Source organism: Zonotrichia albicollis, unplaced genomic scaffold, assembly GCF_047830755.1.
Source record: "Zonotrichia albicollis isolate bZonAlb1 unplaced genomic scaffold, bZonAlb1.hap1 Scaffold_164, whole genome shotgun sequence".
NCBI lineage: Eukaryota > Metazoa > Chordata > Aves > Passeriformes > Passerellidae > Zonotrichia > Zonotrichia albicollis.
The window spans coordinates 46,928-61,604 of NW_027428366.1; the positions used below are offsets into that span (position 1 = coordinate 46,928).

Genomic DNA, 14,677 nt, shown 5'->3' on the forward strand with positions numbered 1-14,677 from the left:
TATTTATTTGGGGATTTTTTTCAGAATTATTTTTATTTTTTGGGGGGATTTTTTAGTGAATTTTGGGAATTTTTTTGGGGATTTTGGGGAGAATTTGAAGGAATTTTGGCCCCTGGAGCTTCCTGAGCCCCAGGGACACCACGTGCTGCTGGAGATCGGGCCCAGGTGGGAATTTGGGGGAAAATTTGGGAATTTTGGGAAAATTTGGGATTTTAGGAAATTTTGGGGGTTTTGGGGGGAGTTCAGGGGATTTTGGGGGGATTTTTTGGGAATTATTTTGGATTTTTGGGGGATTTTTTTGACATTTATTTGGATTTTTTGGGGATTTTTTTCAGATTATTTTTATTTTTTGGGGGAAATTTTAAGGGATTTTTTTGAAATTTATTTGGATTTTTTTGGGGATTATTCGAAATTTTTTTGAGATTTTCTTTGGAAAATTTTTGGATTTTTTGTGATTTTGGAGGTTGAATTATTGAGTGTTTTGGGAAATTTTTCTTTGGGGTTTTTGGTGAATTTAGGGGAAATTTGAGGAGATTTTAATGGGATTTTTTGGGATTTTTGGGAGATTTTTTTGTGATTTTTTATTTGGGGTTTTGGGAAGGATTTGAGGGTTTTTGGGGATTATTTGGGAATTTTTTTTGGGGATTTTGGGGAGAATTTGAAGGAATTTTGGCCCCTGGAGCTTCCTGAGCCCCCAGGGACACCACGTGCTGCTGGAGATCGGGCCCAGGTGGGGATTTGGGGGAAAATTTGGGAATTTTGGGAAAATGTGGGATTGTAGGAAATTTTGGGGGTTTTAGGGGAAAATTCAGGGGATTTTTGGGGGATTTTTTGGGGATTTTTTTGACATTTATTTGGATTTTATTTGGATTTTTTTCAGATTTTTTTTTATTTTTTGGGGGAAATTTTAGGGAATATTTTGGGGAAATTTTGAGGGATTTTTTAGAAATTTATTTGGATTTTTGGGGGATTTTTTTGACATTTATTTTGGATTTTTTGGGGATTTTTTTCAGATTTTTTTTTATTTTTTGGGGGATTTTTTAGTGAATTTTGGGGTTTTTTGGGAAATTTTGATGAGGTCTTAGGGGGGATTTTTGGGGGGATTTTTTGGGGATTATTTTGGATTTTTGGGGGATTTTTTGACATTTATTTGGATTTTATTTGGATTTTTTGGGGATTTTTTTCAGGTTTTTTTTTATTTTTTGTGGTTTTTTTGGGGGAAATTTTCAGGGATTTTTTTGAAATTTATTTGGATTTTTTGGGGGATTATTTTGGATTTTGGGAGATTTCTTTTGAAATTTATTTGGATTTTTTTGGGATTATTTTGGATGTTTGGGAGATTTCTTTTGAAATTTTTTTGGATTTTTTTGGGGATTATTTTGGATTTTTTGGGGATTTTTTTCAGATTTTTTTTTATTTTTTGAGAGGGATTTTTTAGTGAATTTTGGGATTTTTTGGGAAGTTTATTTGGAATTTTTGGGTGATATTTTTCAGATTTATTTTTATTTTTTGGGGGATTTTTTAGTGAATTTTGGGTTTTTTTTTGGGAAATTTTAGGGGATTTTTTTGAAATTTATTTGGATTTTTGGGGAATTATTTTGGATGTTTGGGGGAATTTTTTTGAAATTTATTGAATTTTTTGTGGGATTTTTTTTCAGAATTATTTTAATTTTTTAGGGGGATTTTTTAGTGAATTTTGGGGGATTTTTTTGAAATTTATTTGGATTTTTTGGGGATTTTTTTCAGATTATTTTTATTTTTTGGGGGAAATTTTAGGGGATTTTTTTGGGGATTATTTTGGATTTTTGGGGGATTTTTTGGAAATTTATTTGGATTTTTTGGGAATTTTTGGGGGATTTTTTGGGGATTTTTTTGTGAATTTTGGGGTTTTTTTTGGGATATTTTGGGGAGGTCTTAAGGGGGAATTTTTGGGGATTATTTTGGATTTTTGGGGGATTTTTTTCAGATTTTTTTTATTTTTTGGGGGATTTTTTAGTGAATTTGGGTTTTTTTTGGGGAAATTTAATGTGATTTTTTGAAATTTGTTTGGATTTTTTGGGGATTATTTTTGATTTTTGAGAGATTTTTTTGACATTTATTTGGATTTTTTGGGGATTTTTTTCAGATTTTTTTTTTATTTTTTGGGGGGAAATTTTAGGGGATTTTTTTGGGGATTATTTTGGATTTTTGAGGGATTTTTTTGACATTTATTTGGATTTTATTTGGATTTTTTGGGGATTTTTTTTCAGAATTATTTTATTTTTTGGGGGGATTTTTTAGTGAATTTTGGGAATTTTTTGGGATTTTGGGGAGAATTTGAAGGAATTTTGGCCCCTGGAGCTTCCTCAGCCCCCAGGGACACCACGTGCTGCTGGAGATCGGGCCCAGGTGGGAAATTCGGGGAAAAATTGGGAATTTTGGGAAAATTTGGGAAAATTTGGAGTTGTGGGAAATTTTGGGGGTTTTAGGGGAAAATTCAGGGGATTTTTTGGGGGATTTTTTGGGGATTATTTTGGATTTTTGGCAGATTTTTTTGACATTTATTTGGATTTTTTGGGGCATTTTTTGGGGCATTTTCTGATTTTTTTTTATTTTTTGGGGGGATTTTTTGGTCATTTATTTGGGTTTTTTTAGTCATTTATTTGGATTTTTTTGGATTTTTTGAGGAGGATTTTTCAGGAATTTCAGGGGATTTTGAGTTGAATTTTTTTTTTTGGGATTTTGGAAGGATTTTCGGGGATTTTGTTGAAATTTTTGGGTGGAATTTGGGGGATTTTTGGGGATTTTTTAGGTGTTTTTTTTTAGGATTTCTGAGGGGACATTTTTCTGGGAATGTGCAGTTAATTAAGGACAATTAATTAGTGCTAATTAATTAATTAGGGTTAATTAACCCCAGCCTTAGGGCTGTGTTCATATGCTGTTGTTTGGGTGGAATTTGGGGGAATTTCTGCTCATTTTTAGAGGAATTTTTATGGGAATTTGGGATTTTTGGCTAATTAAGGGCAATTAATTAATTAGGGTTAATTAACCCCAGGATTGGGGCTGTATCCCTCTGCTACCATTTGGGTTTTTGCAGGGGATTTTTGGGCCATTTTTAGTGGGATTTTGATGGGAATTTCGGGATTTTGGGGCTAATTAGCGCTAATAATTAATGCTAATTAAGGAATTGTGTTAATTGCAGGCTGGGGTGTGCACACCCCCTGTCCACCAACGCTGTGACACAGATTGGGGATTTTTGGGCCATTTTTAGTGGGATTTTGATGGGAATTTCGGGATTTTGGGGCTAATTAGCGCTAATAATTAATGCTAATTAATGAATTGTGTTAATTACAGGCTGGGGGTGTGCACACCCCTGTTCACCAACGCTGTGTTGGGATTTTTTTGGGATTTTTTTTGGGATTTTTGGGCCATTTTTAGTGGGATTTTGATGGGAATTTCGGGATTTTTGGTGTGATTACTGGTAGTAATTAATGCTAATTAACGAATTGTGTTAATTGCAGGCTGGGGGTGTGCACACCCCTGTCCACCAACGCTGTGTTGGGATTTTTTTGGGATTTTTTTTGGGATTTTTGGGGCATTTTTAGTGGGATTTTGATGGGAATTTCGGGATTTTTTCACTAATTAATCCTAATAATTAGTGCTAATTAATGAATTGTGTTAATTGCAGGCTGGGGGTGTGCACTCCCCTGTCCACCAATGCTGTGCCACAGATTGGGGATTTTTGGGCCATTTTTAGTGGGATTTTTGTGGGAATTTCGGGATTTTTGGGGCTAATTAGCGCTAATAATTAGTGCTAATTAATTAATTAGGGCTAATTAACCCCAGGCTTGGGGCTGTATGTCTCTGCTACCATTTGGGTTTTTGCAGGGGAATTTTTTTGGGGTTTTTTAGGGGATTTTTTGTGAGATTTTGATGGGAATTTCGGGATTTTTGGGCTGATTAGTGCTAATAATTAATGCTAATTAACGAATTGTGTTAATTACAGGCTGGGGGTGTGCACTCCCCTGTCCACCAACGCCATGTTGGGATTTTTTGGGATTTTTTTTGGGATTTTTGGGCCATTTTTAGTGGGATTTTGATGGGAATTTTGGGATTTTTGGGGCTAATTAGTGCTAATAATTAGTGCTAATTAATTAATTAGGGCTAATTAACCCCAGGCTTGGGGCTGTATCTCTCTGCTACCATTTGGGTTTTTGCAGGGGATTTTTTGGGGGGGTTTTTTGGGGATTTTTAGTGGGATTTTGATGGGAATTTCGGGATTTTGGGGCTAATTAGTGCTAATAATTAATGCTAATTAACGAGTTGTGTTAATTGCAGGCTGGGGGTGTGCACTCCCCTGTCCACCAACGCTGTGTCACAGATTGGGGATTTTTGGGTCATTTTTTGGGGGATTTTGATGGGAATTTCGGGATTTTTGGGCTAATTAGCGCTAATAATTAATGCTAATTAACGAATTGTGTTAATTGCAGGCTGGGGGTGTGCACACCCCTGTCCACCAACGCTGTGTTGGGATTTTTTTGGATTTTTTTTGGGGATTTTTGGGCCATTTTTAGTGGGATTTTGATGGGAATTTCGGGATTTTTGGTGTGATTACTGTTAGTAATTAATGCTAATTAATAAATTGTGTTAATTACAGGCTGGGGGTGTGCACTCCCTGTCCACCAACGCTGTGTTGGGATTTTTTTTGGGATTTTTGGGCCATTTTTAGTGGGATTTTGATGGGAATTTTGGAATTTTTGGGGCTAATTAGTGCTAATAATTAGCGCTAATTAATTAATTAGGGCTAATTAACCCCAGGCTTGGGGCTGTATCTCTCTGCTACTATTTGGGGTTTTTGCAGGGGATTTTTGGGCCGTTTTTAGTGGGATTTTGATGGGAATTTCGGGATTTTTGACTAATTAAGGGCAATTAATTAGCGCCAATTAATTAATTAGGGTTAATTAACCCCAGGCTTGGGGCTGTATCTCTCTGCTACTATTTGGGTTTTTGCTGGGGATTTTTTTGGGGATTTTTGGGGCACTTTTAGTGGGATTTTGATGGGAATTTCAGGATTTTTGGACTGATTAGTGCTAATAATTAGTGCTAATTAACGAATTGTGTTAATTACAGGTTGGGGGTGTGCACACCCCTGTCCACCAACGCTGTGTTGGGATTTTTTTGGGGATTTTTGGGCCATTTTTAGTGGGATTTTGATGGGAATTTCGGGATTTTTGGACTAAATAAGGATAATTAATTAGCGCTAATTAATTAATTAGGGTTAATTAACCTCAGGCTTGGGGCTGTATCTCTCTGCTACCATTTGGGTTTTTTTGGGGGATTTTTTTGGGGTTTTTTTGGGGATTTTGATGGGAATTTCGGGATTTTTGGGGCTAATTAAGGGCAATTAATTAGTGCTAATTAATTAATTAGGGCTAATTAACCCCAGGCTTGGGGCTGTATCTCTCTGCTGCTATTTGGGGTTTTTGCAGGGGATTTTTTTGGGGTTTTTTTGGGGGATTTTGATGGGAATTTCGGGATTTTTGTTGTGATTACTGGTAGTAATTAATGCTAATTAATGAATTGTGTTAATTGCAGGCTGGGGGTGTGCACACCCCTGTCCACCAATGCTGTGTTGGGATTTTTTTGGTATTTTTGGGGCATTTTTAGTGGGATTTTGATGGGAATTTTGGGATTTTTGTGGCTAATTAAGGGCAATTAATTAGCGCTAATTAATTAATTAGGGCTAATTAATCCTAGGCTTGGGGCTGTATCTCTCTGCTACCATTTGGGATTTTGCAGGGGATTTTTTTGGGGATTTTTAGTGGGATTTTGATGGGAATTTCGGGATTTTTGGGGCTAATTAGCGCTAATAATTAATGCTAATTAACGAATTGTGTTAATTGCAGGCTGGGGGTGTGCACTCCCCTGTCCACCAATGCTGTGTCACAGATTGGGGATTTTTGGGCCATTTTTAGTGGGATTTTGATGGGAATTTTGGGATTTTTGGGGCTAATTAGTGCTAATAATTAGTGCTAATTAATTAATTAGGGCTAATTAACCCCAGGCTTGGGGCTGTATCTCTCTGCTACCATTTGGGTTTTTGCAGGGGATTTTTTTGGGGTTTTTTTGTGGGATTTTTGTGGGAATTTCTGGGTTTTTGGGGCTAATTAGTGCTAATAATTAATGCTAATTAACGAATTGTGTTAATTACAGCAGGCTGGGGGTGTGCACTCCCCTGTCCACCAACGCTGTGTCACAGATTGGGGATTTTTGGGTCATTTTTAGTGGGATTTTGATGGGAATTTCGGGATTTTGTGGCTAATTAAGGGCAATTAATTAGTGCTAATTAATTAATTAGGGTTAATTAACCCCAGGCTTGGGGCTGTATCTCTCTGCTACCATTTGGGGTTTTTGCAGGGGATTTTTTTGGGGTTTTTTGGGGGGGATTTTGATGGGAATTTCGGGATTTTTGGGGCTGATTAGTGCTAGTAATTAATGCTAATTAATGAATTGTGTTAATTACAGGCTGGGGGTGTGCACACCCCTGTCCACCAACGCCATGTTGGGATTTTTTGGGATTTTTGGGGATTTTTGGGCCATTTTTAGTGGGATTTTGATGGGAATTTTGGGATTTTGGGGGCTAATTAGTGCTAATAATTAGTGCTAATTAATTAATTAGGGCTAATTAATCCTAGGTTTGGGGCTGTATCTCTCTGCTACTATTGGGGTTTTTGCAGGGGAATTTTTTGGGGGTTTTTGATGGGAATTTTGGGATTTTGGTGCTAATTAGTGCTAATAATTAGTGCTAATTAATTAATTAGGGTTAATTAACCCCAGGCTTGGGGCTGTATCTCTCTGCTACTGTTTGGGTTTTTGCAGTGGATTTTTTTGGGGTTTTTTTGGGGGGATTTTGATGGGAATTTTGGGATTTTGGTGCTAATTAAGGGCAATTAATTAGCGCTAATTAATTAATTAGGGCTAATTAACCCCAGGCTTGGGGCTGTATCCCTCTGCTACCATTGGGGTTTTTGCAGGGGATTTTTTTGGGGTTTTTTTGGGGGATTTTGATGGGAATTTCAGGATTTTGGTGCTATTTAAGGGCAATTAATTAGCGCCAATTAATTAATTAGGGTTAATTAACCCCAGGATTGGGGCTGTATCTCTCTGCTACTATTGGGGTTTTTGCAGGGGATTTTTTTTGGGTTTTTTTGGGGGATTTTGATGGGAATTTAGGGATTTTTGTGGCTAATTAAGGGCAATTAATTAGCACCAATTAATTAACTAGGGCTAATTAACCCCAGGCTTGGGGCTGTATCTCTCTGCTACCATTGGGGTTTTTGCAGGGGATTTTTTGGGTTTTTTTTGGGGGGATTTTGATGGGAATTTTGGGATTTTTGGACTGATTAGCGCTAATAATTAATGCTAATTAACGAATTGTGTTAATTGCAGGCTGGGGGTGTGCACACCCCTGTCCACCAATGCTGTGCCACAGATTGGGGGTTTTTGGGGCATTTTTAGTGGGATTTTGATGGGAATTTCGGGATTTTTGGGCTAATTAGTGCTAATAATTAGCGTTAATTAATTAATTAGGGCTAATTAACCCCAGGCTTGGGGCTGTATCTCTCTGCTACTATTTGGGATTTTTCAGGGGATTTTTTTGGGGATTTTTGGGCCATTTTTAGTGGGATTTTGATGGGAATTTTGGGATTTTGGGGCTAATTAGTGCTAATAATTTGTGCTAATTAACGAATTGCGTTAATTAGGGCAGGCTGGGGGTGTGCACACCAACGCTGTGTCCCTGTGCTCAGATTGGGGATTTTTGGGCCATTTTTAGTGGGATTTTGATGGGAATTTCGGGATTTTTGGACTGATTAGCGCTAATAATTAATGCTAATTAATGAATTGTGTTAATTACAGGCTGGGGGTGTGCACACCCCTGTTCACCAACGCCGTGTCCCTGTGTCACAGATTGGGGATTTTTGGGCCATTTTTAGTGGGATTTTGATGGGAATTTCGGGATTTTGGGGCTAATTAAGGGCAATTAATAAGCGCTAATTAATTAATTGGGGCTAATTAACCCCAGGCTTGGGGCTGTATCTCTCTGCTACCATTTGGGTTTTTGCAGGGGATTTTTTTGGGGATTTTTGGGGCATTTTTAGTGGGATTTTGATGGGAATTTCGGGATTTTTCGCTAATTAAGGGCAATTAATTAGCGCGAATTAATGAATTGTGTTAATTACAGGCTGGGGGTGTGCACTCCCCTGTCCACCAATGCTGTGTCACAGATTGGGGATTTTTGGGGCATTTTTAGTGGGATTTTGATGGGAATTTCGGGATTTTTGACTAATTAAGGGCAATTAATTAGCGCCAATTAATTAATTAGGGTTAATTAACCCCAGGCTTGGGGCTGTATCTCTCTGCTACCATTTGGGTTTTTGCAGGGGATTTTTTTGGGGTTTTTTTGGGGGATTTTGATGGGAATTTCGGGATTTTTGGACTGATTAGCGCTAATAATGAATGCTAATTAATGAATTGTGTTAATTACAGGCTGGGGGTGTGCACACCCCTGTCCACCAACGCTGTTTTGGGATTTTTTTGGGATTTTTTTTGGGATTTTTGGGCCATTTTTAGTGGGATTTTGATGGGAATTTCGGGATTTTTGGTGTGATTACTGCTAGTAATTAATGCTAATTAATGAATTGTGTTAATTACAGGCTGGGGGTGTGCACACCCCTCTCTACCAATGCCGTGTCCCTGTGCCACGCAGCCGGGCTGAGCCGGGTGCAGCGTCTGGAGAGATCCCGCAGGATCCTGCTGCAGGTGGGGCCAGGAATGCCCAAAAAACCCAAAAAAATCCCAAAAATTCCCAAAATTTCCTCAAAAAATTTCCCAAAAATTTCCCAAAAATTCCTCAAAAATTCCCCAAAAATTCCTCAAAAATTCCTCAAAATTTCCTCAAAATTCCACCAAAAATGCAAAAAAAATCCCAAAAATTTCGCCCCCAAAATGCCAAAATGTTACCCCTAAAATTCCCAAAATTTGCAGAAAATTCTCCTAAAAATTCCCCCAAAATTTCCCCAACGTTTCCCCCAAAAATGCAAAAAAATTCCCAATAAATTCCCCAAAAAATTCCCAAAAAATTTCCCAAAATTTCCTCCCAAAATTTCCCAAAAAATGCAAAAAAAAATTCCCAAAAATTCGTCCCCTAAATGCTCCAAAAAGCTCAAAAAATTCTCCAAAAATTCCCCAAAAAATTCCCCAAAAATGACAAAAAATTCCCCAAAAATTCCCCAAGAAATTTCCCCAAAAATGCCAAAAAAAATCCCAAAAATTTCACCCCAAAAATGCCAAAAGGTTTCCCCAAAAAGTCCCAAAATTCCCAGAAAATTCCCCTAAAAATTCCCCCCAAAATTCCCTTAAAATGCCCAAAAATTTCATTCAAAAATGCCAAAAAATTCCACTAAAATTCCCAATGAATTCCCCCAAAAAAATTACAAAAAATGCCAAAAAATTCCCCCAAAAATTCCCCAAAAATGCCAAAAAAATTCCCCCAAAATTCCTCAAAAAATGTCCCAAAATTTCCTCAAGATTTCCCCAAAAATGCAAAAAAATCCCAAAAATTTTGCCCCAAAAATGCCAAAATGTTACCCCTAAAATTCCCAAAATTCGCAGAAATTTTTTCTAAAAATTCCCCCAAAATTCTCTTAAAATGCCCAAAAATTTCATTCAAAAATGCCAAAAAATTCCACAAAAATTCCCAATAAATTCCCCCAAAAAATGCCAAAAAAATCCCCCCAAAATTCCCAAAAAATTCCTCAAAAAATTTCCCAAAATTTTCTCAGAATTTCCCCAAAAATGCAAAAAAAAAAACCACAAAAAATTCCTCCCCCAAAATGTCCCCAGTGTCCCCAATGTCTCCAAAATGTTCTCAATGTCCCCAATCCTCCCAATGTCCCCAAGTGCCCCAAAACCTCCCCAATGTCCCCAATGTCTCCAATCCCTTCAGTGTCCCCAATGTCCCCAATGTCCCCACTGTTCCCAGTGCCACCAATCCAATGTCCCCAATTCCCACATTGTCCCCAGTGTCCCCAAAACATTCCCAATGTCCCCAATCCCATTAATGTCCCCCCACTGTCCCCAATGTCCCCCCAATGTCCCCAATCCACCCAAAGTCCCCAATGTTCCCCCAAAATCCCCAAATGTCCCCAATGTCCCCAAAACGTTCTCAATGTTCCCAATCCCATCAGTGTCCTCAATGTCCCCATTGTCCGCAGTGTCCTCAATGTCCCCAAATGTTCTCAATGTCCCCAATCCTTGTGATGTCCCCAGTGTCTGCAAACCCCCCCACTGTCCCCAATGTTCCCAAATGCCCCAAAGTCGCCAATCCCTCAATGTCCCCAATGTCCCCAACATTCCCAGTGTCCCTAACTCCATTACTGTCTCCAATGTCCCCAATGTCCCCAAATGCCCCAAAACCTCTCCAATGTCCCCAATGTCCCCAATATCCCCAATTCCCACATTGTCCCCACTGTCCCCAGTCCCTGTGATGTCCCCAGTGTCCCTAATGTCTGCAAACCCCCCAATGTTCCCAGTGTCCCCAATGTCCCCGATGTCCCCAATGTCACCAACATTCCCAGTGTCCCCAAACCCCCCCAATGTCCCCAACATTCCCAATGTCCCCAATGTCCTCAATCCCCAAATGTCCCCCACTGTCCCCACTGTCCCCAATATCTGCAAACCCCGAAATGTTCCCAGTGTCCCCAATGTCACCTACATTCCCCAGTGTCCCTCACGCCATTCATGTCCCCAATGCCCCCAATGTCCCTGGTGTTCCCCATGTCCCCAACATTCCCTGTGTCCCCAATGTCCCCAACATTCCTAATGTCCCCGAAGTCCTCAATGTCCCCAAACCCCCAAAGTCCTCAATGTCCCCAATGTCCCCAATGTCCCCTGTGTGTCCCCAGCTGTCGTCCCCAGTGTCCTCAATGTCTCCAGTGTCCCCAATGTCTCCAATGTCCCCAATGCCCCCAATGTCCCTGGTGTTCCCCGTGTCCCCAACATTCCCAGTGTCCCCAATGTCCCCACTGTCCCCTGTGTGTCCCCAGCTGTTGTCCCCAGTGTCCTCAATGTCCCCAATGTCCCCAGTGTCCCCAATGTCCCCAAATGTCCCCAATGTCCCCAATTCCTACACTGTCCCCAATGTCCCCAATGTCTCCAATGTCCCCAATATCCCCAATATCCCCGGTGTCCCCAATGTCCCCAAATGTCCCCGGTGTCCCCAGTGTCCCCACTGTCTCCAATGTCCCCTGTGTGTCCCCAGCTGTCGTCCCCAATGTCCCCACTGTCCCCCGTGTGTCCCCAGCTGTCGTCCCCGGTGTCCCCGGACGCCCGTGTCCGTCTGTCCCGCGCTCTCCGTGACCCGGTGACAGAGCAGGTGTACCCCGAGCCCTTGGGGACCTTCGATGTCCCCTCTGTGCCCGTCCCTGTCACCACCATCGACGTGCTGGGCCAGGGACAGAGGGCCCTGAGGGAGGCGGACGCTGAGCTGGGTGAGGGACAGTGGGGGGACATTGGGGACAGTGGGGACAGTGAGGACAGTGGGGGGATTGGGGACATTGGGGGGATTGGGGACATTGGGGACAGTGGGGACATTGGGGACAGTGGGGGGACTGGGGACAGTGGGGACATTGGGGACAGTGGGGGGATTGGGGGGACAATGGGGACATTGGGGGCATTGGGGACATTGGGGACATTGGGGGGATTGGGGACAATGGGGACATTGGGGACATCAATGGGGATTGGGGACATTGGGGACAGTGGGGACAGTGGGGACAGTGGGGACAGTGGGGGGATTGGGGACAGTGGGAACATTGGGGACATTGAGGATAGAGAGCCCTGAGGGAGGCGGACGCTGAGCTGGGTGAGAGGGGACAGTGGGGACAGTGGGGACAGTGGGGACAGTGGGGACAGTGGGGGCATTGGGGACATTGGGGGGATTGGGGGGACATTGGGGGATTGGGGGATTGGGGACAGTGGGGACATTGGGGACATTGGGGACATTGGGGACAGTGGGGACGGTGGGGACAGTGGGGATATTGGGGGGATTGGGGACAGTGGGGACATTGGGGACAGAGAGCCCTGAGGGAGGCGGACACTGAGCTGGGTGAGAGGGGACAGTGGGGACATTGGGGACAGTGGGGACATTGGGGACATCAATGGGGATTGGGGACATTGGGGACACTGGGGGGATTGGGGACAGTGGGGGGATTGGGGACAGTGGGGACAGTGGGGACATTGGGGGGATTGGGGGATTGGGGGATTGGGGGGAATTGGGGACATTGGAGACAGTGGGGACAGTGGGGCCATTGGGGGGATTGGGGACACTGGGGACAGTGGGGACAGTGGGGACATTTTGGGGACACTGGGGACATTGGGGGGATTGGGGACACTGGGGACAGTGGGGGGGTTGGGGGGATTGGGGGGATTGGGGACAGTGGGGACAGTGGGGACAGTGGGGACAGTGGGGGGGATTGGGGACGTTGGGGACATTGGGGACATTTGGGACAGTGGGGGACAATGGGGGGATTGGGGACATTGGGGACAGTGGGGACAATGGGGGGATTTGGGACACTGGGGACAGTGGGTGCATTTTGGGGACACTGGGGACAGTGGGGACACTGGGGACATTGGGGACACTGGGGACATTGGGGACAGTGGGGGGGTTGGGGATGTTGAGGACAGTGGGGACCTTGGGGGGATTGGGGGCATTGGGGGGATTGGGGACAGTGGGGACATTGGGGACAGTGGGGGGATTGGGGGGACAATGGGGACATTGGGGGCATTGGGGACATTGGGGACATTGGGGGGATTGGGGACAGTGGGGACATTGGGGACATCAATGGGGATTGGGGACATTGGGGACAGTGGGGACAGTGGGGACAGTGGGGGGATTGGGGACATTGGGGACATTGGGGACAGAGAGCCCTGAGGGAGGCGGACACTGAGCTGGGTGAGGGACAGGGGACAGTGGGGACAGTGGGGACATTGGGGGCATCAATGGGGATTGGGGACAGTGGGGACGTTGGGGGGATTGGGGACATTGGGGGGGATTGGGGACATTGAGGGGGATTGGGGACATTGGGAGGACTGGGGACATCAATGGGGACATTGTGGGGATTGGGGGACAATGGGGGGACATTGGGGACATTGGGGACAGTGGGGACATTGGGGACAGTGGGGACAGTGGGGACATCAATGGGGACATTGGGGACATTGGGGACATCAATGGGGATTGGGGACAGTGGGGACAGTGGGGACTGTGGGGACAGTGGGGGGATTGGGGACAGTGGGGACATTGGGGACATCAATGGGGACATTGTGGACAGTGGGGACAGTGGGGACATTGGGGACAGAGAGCCCTGAGGGACACGGACACTGAGCTGGGTGAGGGACACTGGGGACATTACTGGGGACATTGGGGACACTGGTGACATTAATGGAGACACTGAGGGGAGTGGGGACATTGGGGGGACATTGGGGACATTGGGGACACTTGGGGACATTGGGACAGCAATGAGGACATTGGGGGACATTGGGGGACATCAATGGGGATTGGGGTCATTTGGGACATTGGGGGCATTGGGGGACAGTGGGAACCATGGGGGGATTTGGGACATTGGGGTCAGCAATGAGGACATTGGGAGGATTGGGGACATCAATGGGGATTGGGGACATTGGGGACAGTGGGGACATTGGGTGGGTTGGGGACACTGAGGGGACATTGGGGACATTAGGAGCGAGCGGGGACATCTGGAAATTTTTGGGATTTTTTTTTTAATTTTTGGTGATTTTTTGGGATTTTTTGGGTGATTTTTGGTGATTTTTTGGTGATTTTTTTGGGATTTTTTGGTGATTTTTTGGTGATTTTTTGGGATTTTTTGGGGATTTTTTTGGTGATTTTTTTGTGATTTTTTGGTGATTTTTTTGTGATATTTTGGTGGATTTTTTTGTGATTTTTTTGTGGTTTTTTGGTGATTTTTTCCCCCCTTTTCCAGGCCTGGCCTTTGACTCGTGGGATCTGGAATTCTACACTCAGCTTTTCCAAAAAGCCGGGAGGAACCCGACCTCCGTGGAGCTCTTTGACCTGGCCCAGAGCAACAGGTGAGGCAAAAAATACCCAAAAAACACCAAAATCCAAAAAAACATAAAAATCCTACAAAATCCCAGTGAAATCCTGCAAAAATCCCACAAAAATCCCATAAAAATCCCATAAAAATCCATAAAAATCTCATAAAAATCCATAAAAATGCCACAAAAATCCCTCAAAAATCTCATAAAAATCCATAAAAATCCCACAAAAATCCCATAAAAATTTCATAAAAATCCCATAAAAATTCCAGTGAAATCTCACAAAAATCCCATAAAAATCCTACAAAATTCCCATAAAAATCCATAACAATCCCATAAAAATCCCACAAAAATCGTGTAAAAATCCATAAAAATCCCAAAAAAATTCCGCCAAAATCCCACAAAAATCCCATAAAAATCCCATAGAAATCCCACAAAAATCCCATAAAAATCTCACAAAAATCCTACAAAATTCCCATGAAAATCCATAAAAATACCATAAAAATCCCACAAAAATCCCATAAAAATCCCATAAAAGTCCCGTGAAAATCCCACAAAAATCCCACAAAAA

General features: G+C 42.9%; 1 protein-coding gene across 1 annotated transcript in view; it reads left to right on the top strand.

The window, feature by feature from the left end:
• Nucleotides 1-14,677, top strand: part of PFAS (phosphoribosylformylglycinamidine synthase) — a 39,211-nt gene that overhangs the window by 776 nt on the left and 23,758 nt on the right. The window contains exons 2-5 of the mRNA XM_074533919.1: nt 665-730; nt 8,694-8,799; nt 11,342-11,528; nt 14,034-14,139. Of these exons, the coding sequence (XP_074390020.1) occupies nt 665-730; nt 8,694-8,799; nt 11,342-11,528; nt 14,034-14,139 (465 nt within the window). The remainder of the gene's footprint in view (nt 1-664; nt 731-8,693; nt 8,800-11,341; nt 11,529-14,033; nt 14,140-14,677) is intronic.